At 41.1% G+C, this 23,737-nt stretch overlaps 1 protein-coding gene across 2 annotated transcripts in view; it reads right to left on the bottom strand.

Moving 5' to 3' along the window:
- LOC147336412 (protein TANC1-like) overlaps positions 1–20,343 on the bottom strand; it is a 36,962-nt gene extending 16,619 nt beyond the window's left edge. The window contains exons 1-6 of one of the 2 annotated variants that reach the window (XM_086287036.1): positions 19,983–20,343; positions 11,654–11,776; positions 8,960–9,241; positions 8,514–8,668; positions 5,005–5,236; positions 4,728–4,894 (exon numbers count right to left, since the gene is read on the bottom strand). In XM_086287036.1, the coding sequence (XP_086143162.1) occupies positions 4,728–4,894; positions 5,005–5,236; positions 8,514–8,668; positions 8,960–9,241; positions 11,654–11,776; positions 19,983–20,010 (987 nt within the window). In that variant the 5' untranslated portion in view covers positions 20,011–20,343. Of the gene's footprint in view, positions 1–4,727; positions 4,895–5,004; positions 5,237–8,513; positions 8,669–8,959; positions 9,242–11,653; positions 11,777–13,135; positions 13,364–19,982 lie in introns of those variants that run through there. The other variant, XM_086287037.1, reaches the window with a different exon arrangement.
- Between the last annotated feature and the right edge of the window lie 3,394 nt (positions 20,344–23,737).

The following is a 23,737-nucleotide window of genomic DNA, read 5'->3' as shown; positions in this document are numbered from 1 at the left end:
TTTATTCACTGAGGGGTTTTTTGCAAGAGACACCTGAGTACAAGCGACAAGTACAAATGTACACGCATAATATTACAAGTATGAAGTGATAATGCTTTAAAGTCTATCATTTAGTGCTTCCAATTTCAAGCTAAATTGCAGCTTATACAAACACTAAGCTGCAGAGTTTCTGAACTTGTAGCCGAAAGCTTAGATAGCAAAGCCATACACACACAGACGCAGGTTTACCGATGGCTTTTGCATATTAATGATGGCCAAATGGTTCAGATAACTTACAAAGCCGAATGTAACCACTGTCTGCACTGAATGGCAATGCTGCTGACTGCTGTGTCCAGAGCTTTAATGTTAGGGGAAACGGTATGAGAATACAGCATGGAGCGTACAGTTTGTGCTTTTGATCTTTTGTAGGAACTTGCTCTAAAAACTTTTGAAGGAAGTAGGAACCATCATCATTAGCTCATATTTCAGTTTCAAGAACCTTTGAGTAATGCAAGTGTATGGTCATTATAGTCTATTGCATGGAGCAGGACTGACAACCATCATGTCCAAACAACATTTTATATACATTTTCTTTATTTACTGTATTTATTTCTCTATTTATTTTATTTTGAATGCTGTGCATGGTCCAGTTATCGTAGAATATCTTCAGTTTATCATTAATTCTGTTATTAAGCATTGTGCTGTCGTTATGTGTCATGGCATGTGGTTGTACGCAGCCCTGTTTGTTCATTGTTTTCATTTTGAATTCTGCTTTTGTAATATTTCTCATCACGTCCCACCGGACATAGAGAATTCAATTTTGGAATTTCTTTGTGATTTTGCAACCATTTCCTGCATCTTACCCAAATATGTGGACTCGTAGCCCCCCCCCCCCCCAAAAAAAAAAAAAAACAATAAAAAGAGAGGACATACAGGGTTTTTCTGCAAAAGACTGCCAACTCTCTTAAAAACTATTTAACTGACTTCTGTTACATTTTTGGAAAATTAGACATTTTCAGTCAGTGACTAACAGCCTTTCCATTGCACTTAAAGGGAACTTACTGAACATCATAGGAGCCTGATTTACAAAAACATTGTCAAACCGACTCCGAGGTTTTCACATGCGAAGTCGTCATATAGCTCCCATTAAAACAACAGTGCCATTTGATTCATTACTGCAGACAACTGCTAAGTGGTTACAGTGGGAATGTGAACAAAACAGAAATATAACAAGAAAAATATGATTACAAGAAAGTAAAAGACACATATGGCATGGTTAACAATGTGCTATCCTTTGCCACAGACCAGCATGTGCACAGGATTCACTAACAGAGGTTATAAAAAAAACAGCTACTGTTACATATGCCTTAAACCACACGTTTCCTTTCCAGCACAGTTGTTACTATGAAATCTACCACACGGACAACAAAAACACATCTCCGATAACCAGAGATGGGCAGTAACGCGTTACTGTAATCTGATTACTTTTTTCAAGTAACGAGTAAAGTAAGGGATTACTATTGCAAAATCGGTAATTAGATTACCGTTACTTTCCCGTAGGAACGCTGCGTTACTGCGTTACTAAAACCGTGATTTTTTTTTGCGAGAATGTCTCATGACAGTGACGTAAGCAAGTGCGACGTTGGTGACAGCAGCTGTGTGCAGATCAACAATGGATAATATATCGAGTGCGGGAGAGAGTATGAGCGTGCAGCGTTTAAAGTGTGGAAGTACTGACCTTACTTTGAGCTTGATTCCATAAAAAGTGACAAAAACATTAGCGTCCATCGTGCGTGGGAAGAAAACTTCTTTTTACAGCGAAAAAAACCCCTAAACTTCCGAGCAAGCACCGAGTAGCTACGACGTGATGGGAAACTCACAGAGACACTCGCGCGGATTCTTCAACTGACCGCAGCACACCTACACCAGGGTAACCCTCCGCCTACCCTGCTCCTGCTTTACAGGTGAAAATAGAGCAAAAGGACCGCTGAGTCTTTGACTTTATTTATTTTCTGCTGTGTTTTACTTGCATCTGTTTGAAAGAGTGAGTGAAAACACAAAAAATATTTTATTTTATGTGCTGGAATGTGTAGAAAATAGGTTTAAATGTTAAACTAATTTATTCAAGTCAGAGAATGTTGCATATAATTAAATGTTTTGCTTGATGCATAAAGTTAAAAGATTAAAACTGATAAAACAAGTTAAAAAAGAGACTTTTCCATTTGATTACATTTTGTATGATGGATTATGTAGAAAAAGTAGAATTGGGCTGAAAGATCTATCACTTTATCACCTCTTCAGGTTGTAAATCGTGTTTTTAAAAAGTAACTAAGTAACTAAGTAACTAATTACTTTTGAAAATAAGTAATCAGTAAAGTAACGGGATTACTTTTGGGGGGGAGTAATCAGTAATTAGTTACTGATTACTTTTTTCAAGTAACTTGACCAACACTGCCGATAACCGACTGCAACCTTGTTGTTGTTGCTGTTCTTGCTTTGCCAGCCTCCAGGTGGCTAAAAACGTCACCCTAGCAAATTCACACAAACAGTAACTCCCTCTCATTAAACACTGTTTCACTTTGTCAGAAGACATTACAACACATATGTTGCAGTGTTCTGCTTATGGATGGATGGATGGATGGATGTTGCAGTGTAGTCGAAATGTATTACTTTAAGTGCAGTCACCTGGAACATCTTTCCACGTCAAAAAACCAATTCTAATGCATTAATAGAAGAGCATAAGAGGTGAATACAAAATATCAGCGCTACAATATATTGATTCACCACACTGACAGGGCCTTGCCTGAATTCTTAATAGCTAGGCTGAATTCACTATATAGTACAGCCCACACTGATGGACAACACTCGACCCTGGCTTCTGACTGAGCAATAATAACTCAAATTCCAGATGTCAATCAAAAACCACATTATTATCCAAGGCTCAGTGCTTTCTTTTTTCCCCCAGCAAGGAAAATAAGTTTTCATGTAGTTCATCAGTAGTGTCAAAGCCTCAGTTGTCAGCAGCGTGAATTTAATCCAAGTCCATAGCATTTCTGGAACTGGTCAACCTAGTGTCAGCTCAAAGTGACTGACTCATCTCTCTCCTGCCCTGCAGGTCATGTGTCTCAATTCTTTCCTGAATGTTGCTGGATATGCCTGACTCTGTAAAGAGTAGAATAACAAGCGGGAGCAGCTCAGGAAACACTTGTCAAAATGTAAAAATGTGCAGGGTCTGGTGACAGTGAGTGAGTGCCTAGAGAGGTGACGGCATGTCCAGCTAGACATTTGTTAAAATGAGAGAATTTTGATTCATTTCTTTTCTAGGGTTGCCACAGTGTTAGATTTTCCGATTTAGGATATGAAATGTTCTGGTCAACAAATCAATAAATGTGTTTTACAGTGTTTTATGGATTGGGAAACAGGGCCAGTGTGAACTGTAAGTGCAGGAGGACTGTTGGCTACAACCGGCATACTTTTTTTTTCTGCACTATAAGCCGCACTTAAAATCCTTTAATTTTCTCAAAAATCGACAGCGTTGATGCTTTATCAGGTGTAACTATTAAGTTCAACATCCAAGCATCCATGAAAACAAAATTTATTAAATTTAACGGAGTTAGAAGTTAGCTCACTAGTTCCACCTAAACATGATATACATGACTAAGAGATTTCTGAAAAAATTTAAATGTACAGCTCTGCCGTCCCTTTCGACATAAATGAAGACAGAAAACTAAACAGCAGTGACATTTATAGGGTTACTGAAGCTTGGCTAGCTGGTATAAAATGATATGCTAGCGACACAGCTATGTTAGCATAACATAAACACAGTGAAGCTAGAGGATGAAGGCTAACTTTTTTTCACTCATAAAAGTTAATGTGAGGGTTCCCGAGGGTTAGGGACAAATGCAATCGCATGGCGGGATGCTGTAAACGGACCAAACTTCAATCAGGAGAACAACTGAGGTAATCCATCCACAATACAAAGGTTAGTCATTAATATGCTGCAACAACATGGGAATAGAGCAGCTGCAAGAGAATTCAGCATTTATGAATCAATGTGGATTGGAGGAAGCAAGAAAAATGAGTTGACTTATCTGACTGTTTTGTTTCGCTTAATGCGCCTTATAATCCGGTGCGCCTTATGGTCCGAAAAATACAGTATATTAAGTAAGTGAAAACTAGCACTAATAACATTAAAATATATTAAAAGGTAAGACTGTAAAAGCACTTAGTTAAAGATGCTTAGTTAAACCAGCCTGTGCAAATTTCATTCAATTTGTATAAAAAAATATAACAACAGAAGTCTTGAGTGTTCAAACTTTTTGATAAGCTTCAGCTCAGAGCGCTTGGAAAGCAGATAGTAGAGGATAAGAGCAGACACGAAACTGGTAATTAAGTTAAGAATCAAGCCCTTAACAGCTTGCCTGTATCCAGTACTTCACTCAACAGTGTAACAGCCAAACTGCACCTGTGTGAGTTCATTGTGGGAAGCGAGTCTCTGAGTGTGTGAGAGAAGCAGCTGCAGCAACAGAAGAGTGAATGCCATTAGCAGTAGTTACTTTAATCAGCCGTAAAGTGTGCGGATAAGCAGAGTAGTTACCGAGAGGGAAGAAAGAGTGATAAACTTTTTAAAACTAAAACTCATCACCAGTATAATGTGACATCTGTAATTCTGACTCGAGGTGATTATAACAGTGAATATTTTGTCATCTGAGTGAACTCAGAGCCATGCTTTATAAGTTCTTTCTTACCACCAAGTTGATTCGAACAGTGACAACCAGTTTTAGCCAGGAGGGGAACTTGGCAATGATTTTTGTGATGAAGGATGCAATGGTGTCTCCATAGTCTGGTTTGTGGAACTCCGCTTCATTCAGCCCGTCTATTAAGATTATGTAATCTTCCTCTGGAATCCTTCGCTCTGCAAAGACATTTACAAATAAACTAAATATTAAAATACTATGAAATGAGATTAGTGGTCTCATACACGATGAAAATGAAATAGTGCAATATACAACTACAGTGTTTTACCTTTCCGAAGGTTGGCCAACGGTTCCAGGACTCCTCTCCGGAAAGCAGCCATGGGGTCTTGGACACAGGAGCGCAGACTGAGCATGCTCTGGAGGTGGGGCTCTTTCAGCAACAGCTCCCGGTACGCACTCAGTTGATGAGCTCTGCACAGAAGGGCTGCGATGCTGTGCACAAATTCTGGGACCAAGCAAGTGTACGTGTTATCTGCCTGGCAATAATGATAAGCCACCACCTGGAAGACAAAAGGAACGAGAACAAACGCGAGTGAAGCCATTGCTTTTTGAGAATCAGGAAGAATTAAAAATATGATTCACTGACTGATGGGTACATTTGATAACTTTAAAGCGTTTACAAACACCAACATCTCTGGTGACTGAAAAACTACCATGACAAAGTAAGTAAGTGAGGCTTTTGATACCAACAAGCCTCCATAAAACTACATATTATCTCTACAATGTCAAAGACATGATTTTATCCTTTCATTATTTCACACAGAAGGGATGATGAAGAGATTGGGCAACGGATGAAAAGCTATAAAAAGAAGTGAGTAGATCCCAGGTGGATATCTAAAGGTAGAATCTTCTGTACCTGAGCAGGTTTCCGCAGCATTCAAAGGAGGTCTGATTTAAAAGGAAAATGTAGGGACAGAGGTGGAGAAGAAGGAAGATGACTGTACTAATTACAGTCCAACCTGGAGGAGCTGACACACTTCCAGGCCCACAGGAGGAGGAGCAGGTGATCGGTTCCTCTGACGGCTCAACCTCAGCTGTTGCTGTTTAGTTCTCCACAGAAAACCGATGACCAGCTTCTAGAAAAATGACTAAAGCCTCAAGATATGAGACTTTTTTTTTTAACATTTAGCATCAATAAATGTTTTGGACCCAAACTTCTCCCCACAGCACAGATCTAAATGCATATTTATGGTTCTTTCTTTTTCAAATAATAACATATAACTCACATGCCAATAAAGGCACAATTAAAGCTAGCGCAAATTAGAAAAGAGGGAGGTAAGATTTTAAAAATTATAGCTGAACTCCCTGGATGTATATAACCCATCTTTAGTAAGGAAAACATGTGACATCCAGTCAGAAGATGGACCAACTGAAACAATAACACAACCACTGATTCACATCTTCTCCAGAAACTGTCAAAAATCACGACCACCAGAATTTTTCTCTGATGTTATGCTTTAGCCTAAAAGCAGCAAACGTCTGAGAGAAGTCCGAACACTCCTTTCTGTCATTTTTGCGTCACGCGTTTTTTGAGCTTCATCACAAATGTGACATAACAAAGAGGGAAACTGATATATTGAATGCCTATTATTGTACAAAGTCAAGTAACCTGCTGTGTGCATGAACACAACTCTTAATAAGCCCCCTACTGCAGTGATGATTTAATTTAGCATACAAGTCACGCAGACTACCGCCTCATCAATGAGCAATACGAATCTCGACACACGATGATGCAAGGCTCTGCAGTCAAACCTCGGTAGCTCATCTGCTGGCAAAACAATAAATGCATTTTCAGAAATGTTACCTAAAGGCACGTCTCGATAATAAGAATAAAGCAGAAAGGGTAGTAGCCTCAGTGCTCCTGTTATGAGACCACTTTTAAATCAATGATTAAAAAAGCACTGGCAGAATCTGACAGAAGCTGCTCAGCGTTGCATCACACATCACAGGAACAGAGCCCCTGTGAAGGCGCCTATTGGAAACACTTTTCACCATAATTGGCTCAAGAGATACTGCTTGAGTTTCACAGACATTTACATGAAGCTCACTGCATTACCCTAGCTGTCTGGTGCATGAACTGTCCCCTTTGACAGGGTCACTAATTAGGAGGCCTCCCTGACAGGATAAGAGTATTAAATTCTAAAGGTGTTAGAAGGACAACAGGTTGTAATCAGTACCATTAAACGCAGCAGAATCAGTAGGAGACGTCACATCCACTGAGAAAGTCCTTCACAAAGCTGCCACCTATTAAATTACCTTACAACCTACCATCACAGCACTATTCAAACTCAACTGACTACAACAGTGGATCACAAATCTTCTCTGAATCCCGGTGGCCCCCAATCATCTTTATTAGACCTGCTACAAGGCAATAGCAGTGCCAAAGTCATCAAATGGTGCTTTTAGCAAGCAGTATTTCCAAAATGTAGTGAACGTGCACCTGCTATGTGACTGAACCCTCAGCAACACAAGAAGAGGTGGTGCGAGTAAAGATGCGGGAGTGAAAAATCGACAGAGAAATTTCAGTGGAAACAGAGCGAACAATTCCAAAACTAAAATAAAAGAGTCGTAGGCAAAAACCGCACACTGCTTAGTCGGCGTGCATCGAGAGAGGAACATTTTAAAGTGAAACATCGAGGACTTGTCTGTCCACTTCACAAGTCTGAAAGAGAAAGATGTGCAGAAATATGCTCAGTGTCTGGTATGCATGTTTGGGGGGGGGGGGGTTCGGTCACAGACAAGTGGTTAACAATGTTACTGACGGTGTGGGGGAGTAACAGAACACATGTAAAGCTGTTACCGTGCAGTACTTTATATCTTGTGAAAAATGTTGACAAGCTTATACAAGAAAACACTTAATCTTCTGCTCAACAGCGCTGACACGTAAACTTCCCAGAGAGGCAGTATTTAGACTTTATTTTGCGATCCTTGTAACGCCAGAAAAATCAACAGATGGAATATTCATCTGTCAAAAAAGTAAGCACTGTCCTCAGTAGTCAGTGTTGCTCCGCTTCATGGAATTTTGAGGATCCTTATCATGTTCAAACATCCCAGTTCAACACTTGAACAGGCGGCCTTACAATATATTTAAGCACCTATTTGAAGTTGACACAGGAACGGATACCAACCAGTAATTAAGCAGTAGTAGTGCCATACATGTCGGTATAACTGATAGCCGCCTAGATAAATGGTGTTGCTATTTGAAACGTGTGTTGATGTTTGTAAATTCCTAAATGACGTCTAATATTGATGAAGCTGGCTCTGTTTGACGTTGGTGTGTGTTTACATTCTGTGCTCTCAGGTCATGGCTGACAGGGCTCGCTGTGGGTTGTTGCTCCCTGAGGAGGTTCTAATCACTGACTAGTAAACTGCAACCTACCCTTATTGTTATGTATAATTTTATGCATCATTCAACAGAATATATCACAATTATCTGTGGTCACTATTAAAGAGGAGTTTTCAGAAGTCAGACTGAAGCTGTTGTAGAAGTACTTGGTAAAACCTGAGATGCTTTTTGGTCGATTTTCCTTCTTTTTCCTTTTTTTTTGTTTTTTTTTTTTTTTTAAAGAAAGGAAGAAACAACAAATCCATCCATCAAAAACAAAAAATAATCTACTCACTGTTGAAAATTGTTAAAATTACTTTTTTTGATCCAGTGCACACACCAAACATTTTTTCCCTGAGTAAACACCACCATAACTAGTGCAATCTTTTTTCAGCTTCTTTGATTCCTGCTTCTTTGTTACTGTGAGCTCTCTTAGATGTTGAAAGGCGCACCTTTGCAGCCAGGCGTTTGACAGCCTCCTCCCTGTGCCGCTGCATCTCGGGAGTTCCTGGGCAACTGCTGGTCCTCAGTGTGTTGGCAGCACTGGATGGTGGAGTGGGCTGTGGAGGCTGGCTGAGAGGAAGTTCTGTGCTTTGTCCTGGGCCAGCTGGAAGACATGCACATGGTCACCAATATATAAAGTTATTACATTAATATAAACTAACATCTCTCTATATATGTATATGCTAGCATTAATAACATTAGTTGTGTGTGAGGGCATTCTTTTGTAAGGTAAATGTAATATTAGTCAACTTGATTTTATATTGCCAACGAATATATAATTACTTCCCTCCCACACTTTGCAAGCTAATGTTGAAATGAAATTATAATAACATTAGCTAAACACGAGCAGTTAATGTAGTGCTCACATCCAAAGGCAAATACTAAAACTAATTACTTTTCGGGGAGGCGCTGGGACTGTTGGAGGCGATCTGACGCATGCGTCCTCCATGGCAGCTCAGCGCCACAAGTCGGGAGATGATGGCCGTCTTCCCATACCCCACGCTGCCCACCACCACAGCACCGTGGTTCTCTGTGGACTCGCCGGCCTTCAGGACATCTTCCAGATGCTGAAAGAGCCAATCTCGGCCCACAAACACAGAATCTGTGGTGATGCTGGGAACCTCGAACAGCAAAGGTTTGAGCATGATGTCCACGGGTTTGTAGGGAGCAAAACGCGCTGAAGGAAACGGGAAAAGAAATGAAACAGATTAAAATTGTTTACACTACTTCTATTTTTTTCCCCCATGTCTCCGGGAAGTTAACAAATGATTACTTCTTTTAAATGCTGGAAACTTTACTGTAATAAATCGTTTTCCGTTGCAGTTAACCTACAAACATGCTTTGAGCATCTCCCGCATTCTTCTTCCCAGAAGGAGCCACATACATGAAAAACCCTGAACACTGTAGAGGATACATTTTCAATTAAGTGGAATCAGAGTGAAGACCTGAAAGAGGACTCTTATCTGGTCTACTTCAGCACTAATTAGATCTCATAACACTTGTTAACTAACATCACTAAATGACTGCTACCTTTAGTGCTAATGCACCTTTCAACATTACAACTATCACTGCTGTTAGCTGCTAGTGTTTTCACCTTGCGAGTTTGCCTGTGTTCACAAAAGCCTATTGTAATTGGAGGGGCAGTTGAGAGTGTTTATATTGGCAGGTGTAGGTCTGTTTATGTTTCTAGTGCCCTACAATGAAACCAAAAAGCGAACGAGCTGGTTCTGAGACACTTGAAATGATCACCACCTTCTACTATACCAGCAAAATAAGTACAGTGTTTGAAAAACTCTAACTTGAGCAAAAGGAGTATCGACGGGAACTAGAAAAAGAGTTATCTTTTATTAACCTCTCTTTATTGGATCCCCTTAGATTTCAAATCCATCTTCTTGAATATAAAGCCCCTAATGACCATGACTTGCTTTTTCAGTATCCTAAGCCGGAATGACAAGCAGAGGCTAAAGCTGCTTCGCTCCTGTGGAACCAGCTGGCTGTTTAGGGTTGGGAGCCAAACCCAATCTCTAATTTTAAGATTAGCCTCAAAACCTTTCATAGATTTATAGTTAAAGCTCGCTCAGCTAACGTCTGAATCACCCCTTACTTATTATGCTGCGACAGGCCTTTGCTTTCAGGAGGCCTCACATGGTGCACCGACATCCTCACCTCTTCTCCATTTCATTGTTCATGCATGTCAGTTTGTGTATTCTCTCTCCCACAGTTGAAGCTTTTCTCCTTCTCATCTTTTTTTCCCCCTTTCTTTTCACTCTCCTCTCATGGCAATCAAACGAGTGCTGCTCATCCCGAGTCTAGTTCTGTCGGAGGGTTCGCCCAGTCAAAAAGGAAGTCACTAAATGTTGCTCAAATCAGAACTGTAAGGTCCTCAGCGTACTAGGTTGAGTTTCCTAAGATGGCACATGTTGGGATTTTTGCAATATATGAATACAACTGCAATGAACTGCACTGAAATGTTGACCTACTGTTGCAAAATTTAGGTAAAGGTGGTGCCATCACACCCAAATCTGAAAAACAAATACCATAAATCATATAGATAGGGCTGGATCAGCTGACCCTGAATCCTCCCTTAGGTATGCTGCAATAGGTGTAGGCTGCTGGGAGATTCCCATGATGCATTGAATATTTCTTCTTCAGTCACCTTTCTCCCTCAAGATGTGTTAATAGACCTCTCTGCACTGAATCATACTTGTTATTAATCTCTGGCTCTCTTCAACAGCATGTATGTTATCCTGTCTTCCTTCTCTCTCTCCAACCGGTTGCTACAGATGGCCGCCCCTCCCTGAGCCTGGTTCTGCCAGAGGTTTGTTCCTGATAAAAGGGAGTTTTTCCTTCCCACTATTTCCAAAGTGCTTGCTCATAGAGGGTCATATGATTGTTGGGTTTTCATCTGTATGCGTTATTGTAGGGTCTACCTTACAGTATAAAGTGCCTTGATGCGACTGTTGTTGTGATTTGGCGCTGCATAAATAATACTGAATTGAGTTGAACTGAATCTCCCATAAAATTTATAGAAAAGAATCCAATTGTTTAAGATTGTTGCGTATGTACGAATTCATGTAGAAAAAACCTGCTCAGAACCACTGACCATATGCTTATGTATCAGCTTCATGTTTGAGACTGAGTGAAAATGAAAGAGGACATTTTCAAAAGGAAGACTAAATAGTCTGAGTATATATCCAGTGATGACTTATTCAGTAATTCATGTTCCCATGAAATATTTAATCTGCAGGATCTCTCAGAGGATTCAAAACACATAACCAGGATAAAAGTTAGCTGGGAAAAAAGGCATGATTTAAAAGCCAAAAAAAGGCTTTTGAGGATAATGTTAATACCCATAAGTGCTGCATTGTTTACATTGCAGTGTTCAAGTATTTGCACAGTTTTGTTGTTGGCTCTGCACTCAGACGTGGTACTTTGGAAACTTCAGAACTACCGTTGGCTGCCTATTAACTTCAGGGTTTTTCAGAGTCATACCACATAACATTATCCTATGTACTGCGATATTTTACACGTTTATTTTACAAATATCTCCCCTGAGTGCCTACAGCAGTAGTATGAATAGCCCAGTCACCTTTAGCGTCCTGAGGGGGCCTTCCTCCTGTATTATGCCAGGGTAGGCGAATGGATGTCCGGAGGGGGGTATTGCGCTGTTCATCAAGAAAGCTCAGGTCTTCAAGCTTTGTGGAACTGGTGGCTGTAGACAAGAGAGAAGACATACACACACACACACACACAAAGAGTGAAGCTGACCGTCTAGTACCTCCCGAGTACATTTGTCATCACAACTATAAAGAGAAAGACAGAAACACACACTAGAGTAAAACTTTGTGGCACTTATGCCATGTCTGAGGGTGGATGAGTGAGGAAAGAACAAAGCCAGTGCGCTCTGACATTTGCAGGGGCAGTGTGAGCAGCTACCAGCATATACTGTGGCAGGAAGAATAGCAGTATTCTAAAGTCAAGAGCAATATGCACCGATTCTCTTTGATTTGAGCTGACAGCTGGACACGATATAGCAATGAGAGGTCCATCCCCACAAGCACGCCTGCTAGGCTGTACGGAGAGGGCAGATTACCTTTACCTTTCATAAAACTACAACGAGTTATAGAAATGCTTCACCGCGGGTTTGGCACTCATCACTGTCAATCTACAGGACGCACAGGTGTAATCTCAGGACTTTTGTGTACTACAAACTACAATATCTGTAAGTCATTTGACGTGAAATGAAATAATAAAATTAATTAAAACCAGATCACAACTTGAGTTGTTATGGAGTTCAAATCTACTGAGATTTCATTAGGATTTAGCTTCATTTTGAAGCAGAGAGAGAACAAGTCTCAAAGCAGGCAATGATTTCCATCCCCAAACACAGGATATCTCCTGAAACTACTAGTCTACAGATTAAAACCACTTGATGAGCCAGTGATTACAACTCAGCTTTTAATTTGAAGTCTAAGACACGGTCTGTTAACATAATAAAAATGTGCATTAGTGCGGCGAGGCCTCTCCTCCAACTGCTGCTCGTTTTTCAACTATGCTATCGCCGTTGCGATCCACGCTCTCCTGGGCTTAGTGAAGAGCAGAATCAAAGCCTCTCTTCTTCTTCTTTATCAATATCAGCTGGGAAAGACTGTCACTAACGCTCACTTCACTCCCTCACTCGGTCGCTAACTTACTCTCCGGAATGTCCCGCTAATTAAAACCGGTCTGCTGGCAACGGGAACTGAGGAAGCTGCCATCAACGCAACTTTGACTGGAACAGGAGAAGGGCCTGATGTTACTTTTACTGCAGTGCATTGTGCATACACAAACATCTACACTGGATAAAGCTTAAGGAATTGCAAACAAAGAGAAAAGAAAACAATAAAAGCAAACGCGCATGACCTGGAAGACCTTTTGCTGTAAAGCAAATGCCACTTTTCATCAGCTACAACTACTTACATCTAAGACCAAAGCAAGGAAGGATGGTGGGAATTCTCAAAGCCCTCTCTATCTCCCCAGTGACGAGATACTTGGGCAGGCATACAGTCAAGTAGGCAGGGTGTAAACTCACAGCTAAATCTCTGGAGAGTGTTCCCAGTGGACGAGGGCACAAAAGCGATTCCTCCACCCCGGTGCTCCCATGCCGGCACTCTGGCAGCCGAGCCGAGTGCTTGGCTGCTTCCTCTCTAGTGTTCAGTCAGTCACAGCACCCACAGCATTAGGCACTTGCTAAATGAACGCGCTGCCTTCCAACAGAGCATCACCCTCTCTACAATTTTAACACGTATGCGTACATCATCTCTGTCCACATGCTGCACGTACACACACACACATAAATAACTCGGTATGCAAGCAGCAGAGGGGGAAATTGAGAATATTAGAGGAAATATAAACGGAAAACCAAGAGATTCACTTCGCAGTGGTTGATTAAAGTTTGTTATCCAACGGCTGCAGTATTAATCAACAATCCAGACTGCACAGAGATGGGGTTAAAAGAGGGGAATGTGGAAAAAAATGAAGGCGAAAAAGCAGCAGACTCATAAATGAGTGCAACAAAGAGTATCACGTGGATTTTGTGGGAGGTATGGACAAGACTCAAAAGAGAATAAAGAGAAAAATCAGCTTTATGCAACAAATCGCCACTAAATCCTCATGCTGACACAGGAGGGCCGCAAGATGTCAGTCTATTTTCCCCCCTTCCTTCTTTGTTTTGCATGGAATAAAAGAAATAGCACAGTAGAGCTTTATTCAACAGACACGTAATACCGAATTTGACTTGCTAAAGGAGCTGCATAGACTCCTTGATTCACGTCCGTGGCAGACAGCGCACCCAGCACCATAACTACATTTCTCTTTTGTTGAGTCGTTATCAACATTTTTTCCCAAGGCCAAGATTTCCCACACGATTCCTCCTCATCCCTCAAATCCTCCCCTTCATTTCTTCTCCTCTTTTTACTCCCGAGTTCCCTCCTATTCTTCCTCACCTCTACTCATTGATAAAACATACATATGATACCTTGAAGTCTGCACTTGCAGTCACTTTGAAGCTGCACAAATGTGTCAAGACTGTATTCTGATGAAAATGGGATTCTTTTTTCCTCGGGCAGATCTGCCCTTTGAAAACCCCCTGTTCTGTGTTTCCCATGACAGAACAGAGAAGAGGACTGAGCTCCTTTGCTCTAACCACCCCCACCCTCCCTCCCCAACTTGACTCCCTCTCGCCTCCTTACAAGGTGAATCTACTAAAGAGGAGAAGGGAGTCAAATACTCCCTTCACATATCTTCCTGTTTTTATAGTAGCCAGTTACACTTTACCCATTTTGTGATTTTGTATGAATAAATCAGTTCTTGGCTGTTCTCGGCTTATAGCCAATGCAAATACCCATTTTCCTTTTATTTGGTTTGATTTTGCTGGTATAAACACGCCTTAATAGCTTTTCATGACGAACGTTTGAACATTCAGACACAAATGAGAAAATCTGATCCCTCATATCGATAAACGTTGTTTTATTTGCAAAGAGGCTGATATCAGCACGCACTGATGTTTGGTCCATTTGTCTGCCTATTACTCCTAAGACCCGAACTCTTCCACGGCATGCATTTTTAATTTCTCTTTGATATTTGGTCACATTGGGGCCCGATGAATGTAAAAACAAAGAATTACCAGATTTTCTTTTTAACCTTATTTTTGGTTTTTTTTGAAAAATAAGAGCCACATATGAGGATATTAGTTTAAAATTTTGAGAGAACAGTAGCAGTATAATGTCCTCATAAGTGGATATCAGGCCCTTGTAGAGCAGAATTGAGTATTTTGGTCTAAATAACCCAAAATGTGATGTGGTAAATATTAAGGGATAATTATCATTGTAATAATTGCATAGCCTTATGCTAAGATCAACAACATTTACTTTAAAAAAAACAAACCACCACTGTAACTGCTCCATAAGCTATTTCATATATATAAATGCCTCTGTGGTTAGCTAACGCTCTGTTCCTTTTAAGATTGGGCATTTGATAAGCCCTAATCTGTCAATGGAGTGCCGAGCACAATTTTAAAAGGGGCTTTCAAACGGATTGATCTGTAACAGATTTTATTTTTCTCCTGCTGTGACAGCTGGACCAAACAATTCTCTGAAAAAAGGGCACGTTAGAAGATGTCTCTGTGACCTTTTCATGCTCGAGAAAATGAATGGGCTTTCTTTCCTCTTTTTGTTTTCATTTTAAACTCTGCACTAAACAGATCAATATATACATGAAGCCAGAAGCAGAAGTGACTCCCGTGTCTACCTGGAGACATCGCACACACTGTTGGCATGTCTTTAAACATGATCACACAGCCTAAAACAATACAATAGACCACATGGTCTCAGAAACTACCGGGAAAGACAGCAAATGAGAGCAAATGAGATAAATCAGTGTGAGATTATTAAATTTAAGGGCTACGCCACTTTATGAGTTTGTAATTACTGTGTGACCTTTGCAAACATCTTTAAATCATAGGTTGTATTTATGTGGAAAAGGTTAAGATGATTTTAGTCGTTCTAATAAAACACAAAAGCATTCAGATGTTACCTCATCAGTGTTTTAGTAGACAAACAACATATCCTCGAATTTGCCTGTCAGCAGTCCACAGTCTTGGCTCCGTTATCATTCATGAAGAGAGCCCGGCGCACGAGCTTTGCCAGAGGAATGTATGACTTTGGAGTACAAGCGAGCAATGAGTGCGCCATACCTGACTTTGTCTCAAACCACAAAGCTCTGCTGAATAGCTAAACACCACACAAGCATTGTAGCACCATTCCTCCGCCACGGTGACCCTCACTCAAATCTCCCTGTCTGAGAAACCCAACCACAAGCAGCTCAGGCTAAGATTTCAAAACCATGGAATTCCAGTGGCCAACACTAATATGGCCCTTTGACTCTGTAAGCCTTTATAGAGGAAAAAAGAAAAAAGCTCAACTCCAATTACTCAAAATTAGGATTCTTATAAACTGAGTATATCACCTCAGAGAGGAGGTGAAATTCCATCAACAACTCTAGTTTATACAGAAGATCTTACAATAGAGGCGACAGATAGATGTAAATAGTGGATTGCAAATAATAAAACAAAGAAAACACCAGAGCATAGAGTTAATTTACAAGTGCTTATTACTAATCCTGATGCTGAAATTTGACATCAAGTTTAATTTACCACAGCACTGCTTTTTGGTTTGATGGAACTATTTGGGGGAAACAGGGCAGACTGGCTTCACTTTCACAGAAACTGATATAGAGAAGTTCACAAAGCACCTGGAAGCCCGGGAAAAAGCTGTTCCCATTTATTTCAGGCTCTTAGTGCATCTTACACCCAATGCACCTGCCACGTTTGTTAGATTTAATGAACAGCTGTTGTAAACATGATTACACGTAGATTATTTCACGTATTAGATCTTTAAATGCAATATTTCGATGCCAGATGAAAATCAGTAACAATTTTAACAACCTTTTAAATCTGCCTCAGCAGCAGTTTCCTTTAGGAGGTGGACAGTAATATACAATCCCTAATATAAAGCTCTGCTAAAGACAAATCTAAATGAATTCATGTTGTTCTTGTAACATTTGTGCAATTTGTCACAGGACATGTTGGCACCAAAAAGTGGCGCTCCCACCAAAACCTAGGGACACCCACGCTACATGCAACATCAAGGCAGTGCAAACGACAGTTCTCAGCAATATGCAGACATTCCTTCTACATAATTACGGAGACTTCAAGAGGCCCAGCAATGCATCTGTTGATCGGCATCAGACAGATGGCCAAAATACACTCTGACACTAAGAAAGTGTGACCTTTGTCCAACAACGAGCCATTTTACAAACAACTGTCTGGTGAGTCTTGATTTCTGCTGTGACACTTGAATGCTTAAGGTGAGAATTTAGCTTAAACAACATGAAAGCATTGATCCATTCTTGGTGGTGGTTCTCTGCACTTTTTAGCCTGTTAGTACCAACTGAACATGGTTTTAAATGCCACAGGCCACCTGGGTATTGTTGCTAACCATGTCGATCCCTTGTGTCCAAAGTGTACTCATCTTCTGTCTATAAAAACGAGTTTACAGTACTCACTCTACCTCCACAGTCACCAGATCTCAATCCAATAGAGCACCTTTGGGATGTAGTGAAACAGGAGATTCACATCATGGATGAGCAGCAACTATATCATGCCATAATTTCAATCACTCTGAGGAATGTTTCCAGCACCTTGTCTTTTTGGTGGAGATAATCATAAGATAAAATTTAAAACTAATAGCAATACTGTAGCATGAAGCAATTATGCCCTAAATGAACTCATGATTATTTGTTTGCTTCTGCCTTTAATCTCTGTGCTCCTATTTAATATCTATCAATAAAATAAAGAGAAATTTATAGATTAACCAGACAGCTCATTATCTCAGATGCTGTTTCACAAACACAGGACAAACAATAGTCACCAAGGTTCTGGCACAGAATGAATGCACTAATGATGAATACATATTATGTTTCGCCGTGGTAGCTTCTTTTCTCTCATTGCTTCTTTAGACTCGTTACTTTTTGGGGGTTTTTACCGAATACAATTTCCTTGAACAGAAGTGCCGTCTCTGCTATGCTGTGACCCCAAGAAAGATTTTACACTGTGTGACGAAACCCTGGGAGAGAGCATCAAGGACGCGATGAGACAACTTCATTTATGGCCTGAACCAATCTAAGGTGCGTGTTCTGCCGGTCTCAGAGGGCAACACTGCATAACTATGACATCAGCCCATAAACTCTGGGAGGACAGACAGACACAAGCACACCGGTGCTCACACGCAAACCAACACACATAAACAGCCAAACATTTTCTGGTCTGTTAAGCTTTATGAGCCACTGTGCGCCTGGACCGTCCAGGTTTATGTCACACACAATAATGATGAGATGTAAAAATGGTACGGACTCTTGGAACAATAGAATCATCAGGGAACAACACATCCAACTGTGGGCTGCAGAAAATATCAAAGCAGTGGCCACTGTGTAAAATACATGCGCAAGCTATGAGCTATGGTATGCAAGGAAATATCAGTACCGTGAGCCTACCATGTACTACTCCTTACTTCTTCTATAGCTTGTCCTCATCCCATCTTACTCCATTACTGCCTTCACAAGTTAAATTGCTTACCTGCTTCTAATTGTAAGGGCCTAGAGTGGACATTACACAGTTGCATTTCTCTGGTATGTTGAATAGGAACTGGGACTAGATTTTATCAAAGAGAGAAAACAGTCTAGAAGTAGACACACGGGAACTGTTACTATATTTCATCAAGAATAAACCCAAGGGAGGCAGGAGTCAAGTATCTGAACTTCAAAACATTGGCAGCTGCTACATACAGACTAAAGAGGTAAAGCAAAACAACATATTCAAGGAAGATTCTAGAGGAAAAAGTCTCATGAGGTCTTTTAAACTTTGAGTCGTCTCTGTCTAGGCCAGGTGTTTGACCTGAGTCACTCATGTTTTTATGCTTCTTTTCACAGCTCAGCCCAGGTTGCCCCTGCTGTGATTTTCCCTCACTGGCAGAATTGTCTGCTTTCAAAATTCAATGTAACAAACATTTCATCTGTGCTCTAAACTGTTTGTCTTTTCTTCTCTTTCTGTTTGCTCCTTTGAGTTGGACTCTAATGTAGTCTCACTCTTTTGTTTCTACAGCCTTACAGTTAACATACCACTCTGGTCCGTCAACGTTTATTCAAGTGTACATTCATTCTATCAACAAGCATGGGCAGCCCTGCTAATTATGGAGTAAAATCATTAGCATAAGCTTGCATTAACATTTGAGCCATAAAATATACTCCTGATTAGTTCAAGATTCACTTACGTGTCAAAATACAGATGCACCGAGTCTATGTCCATGCGGAACATGTACACGGCGGTGCAGGCAAATAGTCGCAATCAAACTTATAGCTACATGCTAATATGTTGCTAGTGTGAAGTATGTCAGGGAAAGCTGGGTATAATTCTTTGTGCCTCTTTGCAATAGCAGAGCACTTTATTTTCAACTAAGTGTGAGAAGATCTTGCAACTTACTGCAGCTTGAGGGAAAGTTTGATCATGTCTTTTGTAATAAAAAATAATATTTTGCATTTGAAAGGTAATTTTTTTTGGGGGGGGGTCCTGCGCATCTCTAGTCAAACCTGTCCAGGGCGTACCCCACTAGGATAAACTGCAGGCAACGCCTCCAACCCTGAATGGGATAAGGAGTAAAGAAGGGAGGTGGGTGAGTGAGTGGATGATAAAAGCTGTACATGACTCATACTGTCAGCTTAGCTACAAACTGCATTTAGGCAAAATTATATATAGGAAAATGCTAAACGTACTGCTGTTTGATTCACCAAAAATAGGCCGAGGTCAAAAGCAATAAGGTATGAGGAGACCTGGGAATAGTATGGGTGAAAAGACATAAGGGAAAAGGGGGTGAAGGGGGAAATATCAACAACTGTGACAGCTGTGTGGATATGGTAAGCTGAACCACAACAGGGAGGCTCCAGGGCAGGAATGCAGAACAGATCAGCCAGACCGGAGCGTGTGCTTAGGTTTGACATGGCGAGGCAGTGGCGAGCCACACCACACAGCAGCTGTCTAATCCCAAACTTCTGCCTTGATACTCCTGTTCTGAAAAGCACAGTCCGTTCTTTGAACTATTGACTTCTTATTTCTTCTAAACCTACTACAGATGCTCTCACTCTTCGGTGTCTATCACTCGCTTGGATTAAACTGACATGCCACATGTCAGCCTCTGGCACAGGTCGTATCTCACGGTTACGATCTTGACAGGCAACACAATGCAGTCACAGATGAAAAGTATACAGAGCATTTCCTGTATACTTCTTGAGCTCCAGATGTCAAGACCTCAAAAACCAAGGAGTCTTACCTGCTACAGAGTTTGGCCTCGGCATCATGAGGGAAGCTGATGTCTGTGGCGGGTACGCAATGGGTCCCTCAGGTGAGTGACTTGGAGGGTGTGGTGGCCCTGGAGCACCCGCAGATATGTTAGGGTGCTGCTGGTCTGTCCTGGATGGGGTGTCTGCAGGTGTTGCTGTGGCACTGCTGGAGTCTTCTTCGGCCACAGGAGAGCAGGTGTCCGCCCGCACGCTCTGTGCCAGGCCATGGCGACCGCTGCCTCTTAGGCTGCCATCTTTACTCCACTCCAGGCTGGAGCCGCTGCGGTCATCATTCTCTGAAGAACTAGTGATGGTGGCTGAGAGCAGATTTAAATTTAAAAAAAAAAAAAAAAAAAGAGAGAGAGAGAAGGGATTTTCAGCAAGTGAGGGAGGTGAAATGAGGGGAAGAGGCACAAGATATATCTGAGTAATGGTCTTTATGTGCGATGAACATTTATCCGTCTTAATCTCTAGTGAGACACCGAGCTGTAATGGAACTTTCAGCTTTGAGTGGCTTGGTGGTTTTGCTGATTGCCCTATCAACAGTTCTCAGAAGCTCATTTTATATTTACAGCGATCGTCTTCCTATACTCGTGAAACTCGGAAAGTAATATTGCACAGATTTATAGAACGTAATGTATTGTTATTGTTAAGAATCAGCGTTTGAATGATTTGGAATCATCCAGTGCAAACAGCAACTGCAACTGCAACAACTAGTCGGAGGGGAAAATGCAAAAGAGCAGGAATAACAATATAAAACCAAACATGGACATTTTTTTTTTACCCCTTCAGTTTAGACAGGTGTCTCTTCTAGAAGAAGAACTCCTTTAATCTCCCCTCGAGCCAACACAGCGACCTACCACAATCTTAAAAGCAAAGGAAAGGACTAACTCTCCATGATGACAGGCAGCTGGATACAGGAACATCAGCACTGTTAGTGGACTGGAGCCGGCCAGCCAGCTGGCCATGTTTGCATCACACACTACTAATCTGGATTTCATAATGGCGCAGCACGTTGCATCACCACTAATATTAATACAACAAACACATCTTGGACCCTGTGATTCCTGCGCTGGTTTCCTGGGCAAACATGAAGTCCTCTCATGGCAGCAGTCACGATAAACCCTGCTCGGACCACGGCATTAAAAGTCATCGTGATCTGACTGGCTAAACTACAGGACCTTGCTAAGAAGAATATGTAATTATTTATTCAAGCTTAGTGAAAATTTGAATTTTTATTTTATAAACAACTACATGCAGTCAAGTCCAGGCCCCTCGTGAAGGACCTTCTGAGGGAGCTGTTTTGTAAATGTTAAGACATTGCAAAGTCTCACTAATTCCATCAAGGAGCTTTTAATGCAAAACAAAGCCAAATTAATGTGCTTCTGAAATCAGAGTCAAAGTGAAACTTCAAAGAACAGAGAACATTAATCACAGGCATCAGTCTGACTTGTGGACGCACTGTGACTTTGTTCTTTCTTTTCCTTCCTGCACAATTTTATTAAGGAGTGTGGGTGGGATGTTGTAGACCAGTGGTACTTTACACCCCCTTCCCAAAAACACTCCACCCGCCCACTCAAGTACATAGCAGACTAGCATGCCATAGTCACCGATGTAACAATTTAATTTAACATCACTCTGCTGCAGATTTAAAAGCCCTCTGCTGCAGATACAGCTCAAGAATCTGCTGTTAGCAGTGAAGCAGCCAGTCAGTCACAGCTTCAAAGGATAGCTAAACACAGCTAATTAGACTCGAAAATTACATGCACATGGCATTTCATAGTTTGTAATGGGTGTACAATAAAGGGGTCGTAGAATTAGGGATCAAGAAAGGAAAACAAGCTGCATTTCTGCAAAACTGCGTTCTGTCCGTTTCAAAGTTCAGGTGTTTGATAGTTGCTCATAACGTCTTCATTACTGACAGATTTTGATGCACAACTAGTGTTACTTTCTGCATGTCTGTGTGGGTCTGTGGGTTTGAGCAGCTAATGCACCCTCCCAGCAATCTGTCTGTGACCACAGCAAAGAGCTGAGAGAGACGGAGGCACCGATTTCCATTAAGAACTGGGTTTTATGCAGCATGACTTTACTTCATACCAGCTTGTTTCGCTAACTTTCCTGAAACCTGCTTACTGAAGTTAACAACCACACTTGCAGAGATGGCATTCTCTCACAAAACTCATTTTGAGTTAACTAAAGTAACGTAATTGCGTGCAACTGACAGCAACACATTTGGCACCAGTGCACATCTTATCCTGGGTGGTGTCAAAGCTGCAAGCTGGAAGATACTATATCGCAGCTTACATAAATTATTCAGCACGTTAGCAATGATATTGCTTTGGGGGGCAGAATGACTGAATCATGGTAATCATTTATGTCAACTCTGGAGTATTGGAAATCCAAATTGTTGTGTTGGATCTTGCTTTGGCATGCATTACTTTCTCCTGCATAACTATAATTTTCATCAGCAAGTCCGATATTCTTATTAGTTCAAGAATATCAGACAAATATAAGGGCAAGGGAAAAGTTTAAAATCTGGCACCCTGTCCTCTAGTCTAGGAGTGCAGTCAGGGAAGAAAAAAAAAAGGGGGGGGGGGGGGTTCAACAGTGGATAAATACAGCATCATAGAGTTACAATTTGCTATTCATTCCTCACTCAGAATGGAATCCCAGCATTTTTATAGGCACTGGAGGCTTTGTGAGTAGAAACGGCAGTTGAATTAATGCATCAATAGACTATGCCATCTTCCTGTCAGCTTGAGTAAATCCCCTGACGTCTTTTAGGGCTATTACTACAGATACAGCACAACGTCACACTGTGGCAACTGTCACCTTAACGCCGTCTCATGCCGATACAGCTCTGTCTAAACCCAATGACGTACATGGGGAAGGATGAATATAATGTGACACAGATGGTATTCGATCCCAAAAGGTTTCACACAACGAGTAGTGACTGACACTGCACAGGTGTGTTTTCTTTGTTCTAACTCATAGTGCAGATGAAGCAAGTCAGATTGCAAATTAAAATTAGAAGAGCTTCACAGGAAGTGATTAGTGATTATAAGCAATGCTGCAAAGGGGACTGGGTGTCCATGCTAAAGTGCAAACTAATAGACTACTAAGGAATCAGCAGAGCTGTTGGTATTATTAATGTTCTCATCAAACCCAGAAACCAGTGCAGGCACTGGTAAGCTACAAGTGATAAATTGGAGGCTGGTGTTACATTTTTGTCATTGCTATGAGCTGTGCTACTAGTGCATCTCGCACCAAGCTGCTCAGTCATGCAGGACACATGGTTGAAAGGGTGAGGTGCGGACTAATTTGCACAGGTCCATGCAAACTAAATGAGGAGGCAATGGTGAGGCCATATTTCTGAGCTATGCACAAAAGAAATTATTTTCACTGAAAATTTCTTTTTTAGATTTATGTAATTTGGATTAAAAGAGATGATGTGAAAAGTAACAGTTTAATCAAAGACCATTCATTTAAATGAAATTTAAGTGCCACCTACTTCCACCTCTGACCTGTGTATAGCTGCTAGATTATGAACAAAGTAAGACATTTTTAAATGCATACAGTGCAACCCTGAACTTCTGTACACATTACCCCGTAAAGAGTATTCAAATATCCTTCAAAGTCGACATTAAATGTTGTTTAATCTGTCAGATCCTTAGTACAAAGTACAAATGGACCGATCAACTGGCCAGGGATCGGAATCAGACGATATTCAACTTCTCGACATGGA

Source organism: Aulonocara sp. 'chitande type north' Nkhata Bay, linkage group LG3, assembly GCF_057382095.1.
Source record: "Aulonocara sp. 'chitande type north' Nkhata Bay isolate Kocher_YH1m ecotype deep benthic linkage group LG3, A_spYH_male_GT1.1, whole genome shotgun sequence".
Classification (NCBI taxonomy): domain Eukaryota; kingdom Metazoa; phylum Chordata; class Actinopteri; order Cichliformes; family Cichlidae; genus Aulonocara; species Aulonocara sp. 'chitande type north' Nkhata Bay.
The sequence above is the reverse complement of the archived record's forward strand: the minus strand, read 5'-3'. Positions and strand labels throughout refer to the sequence as shown.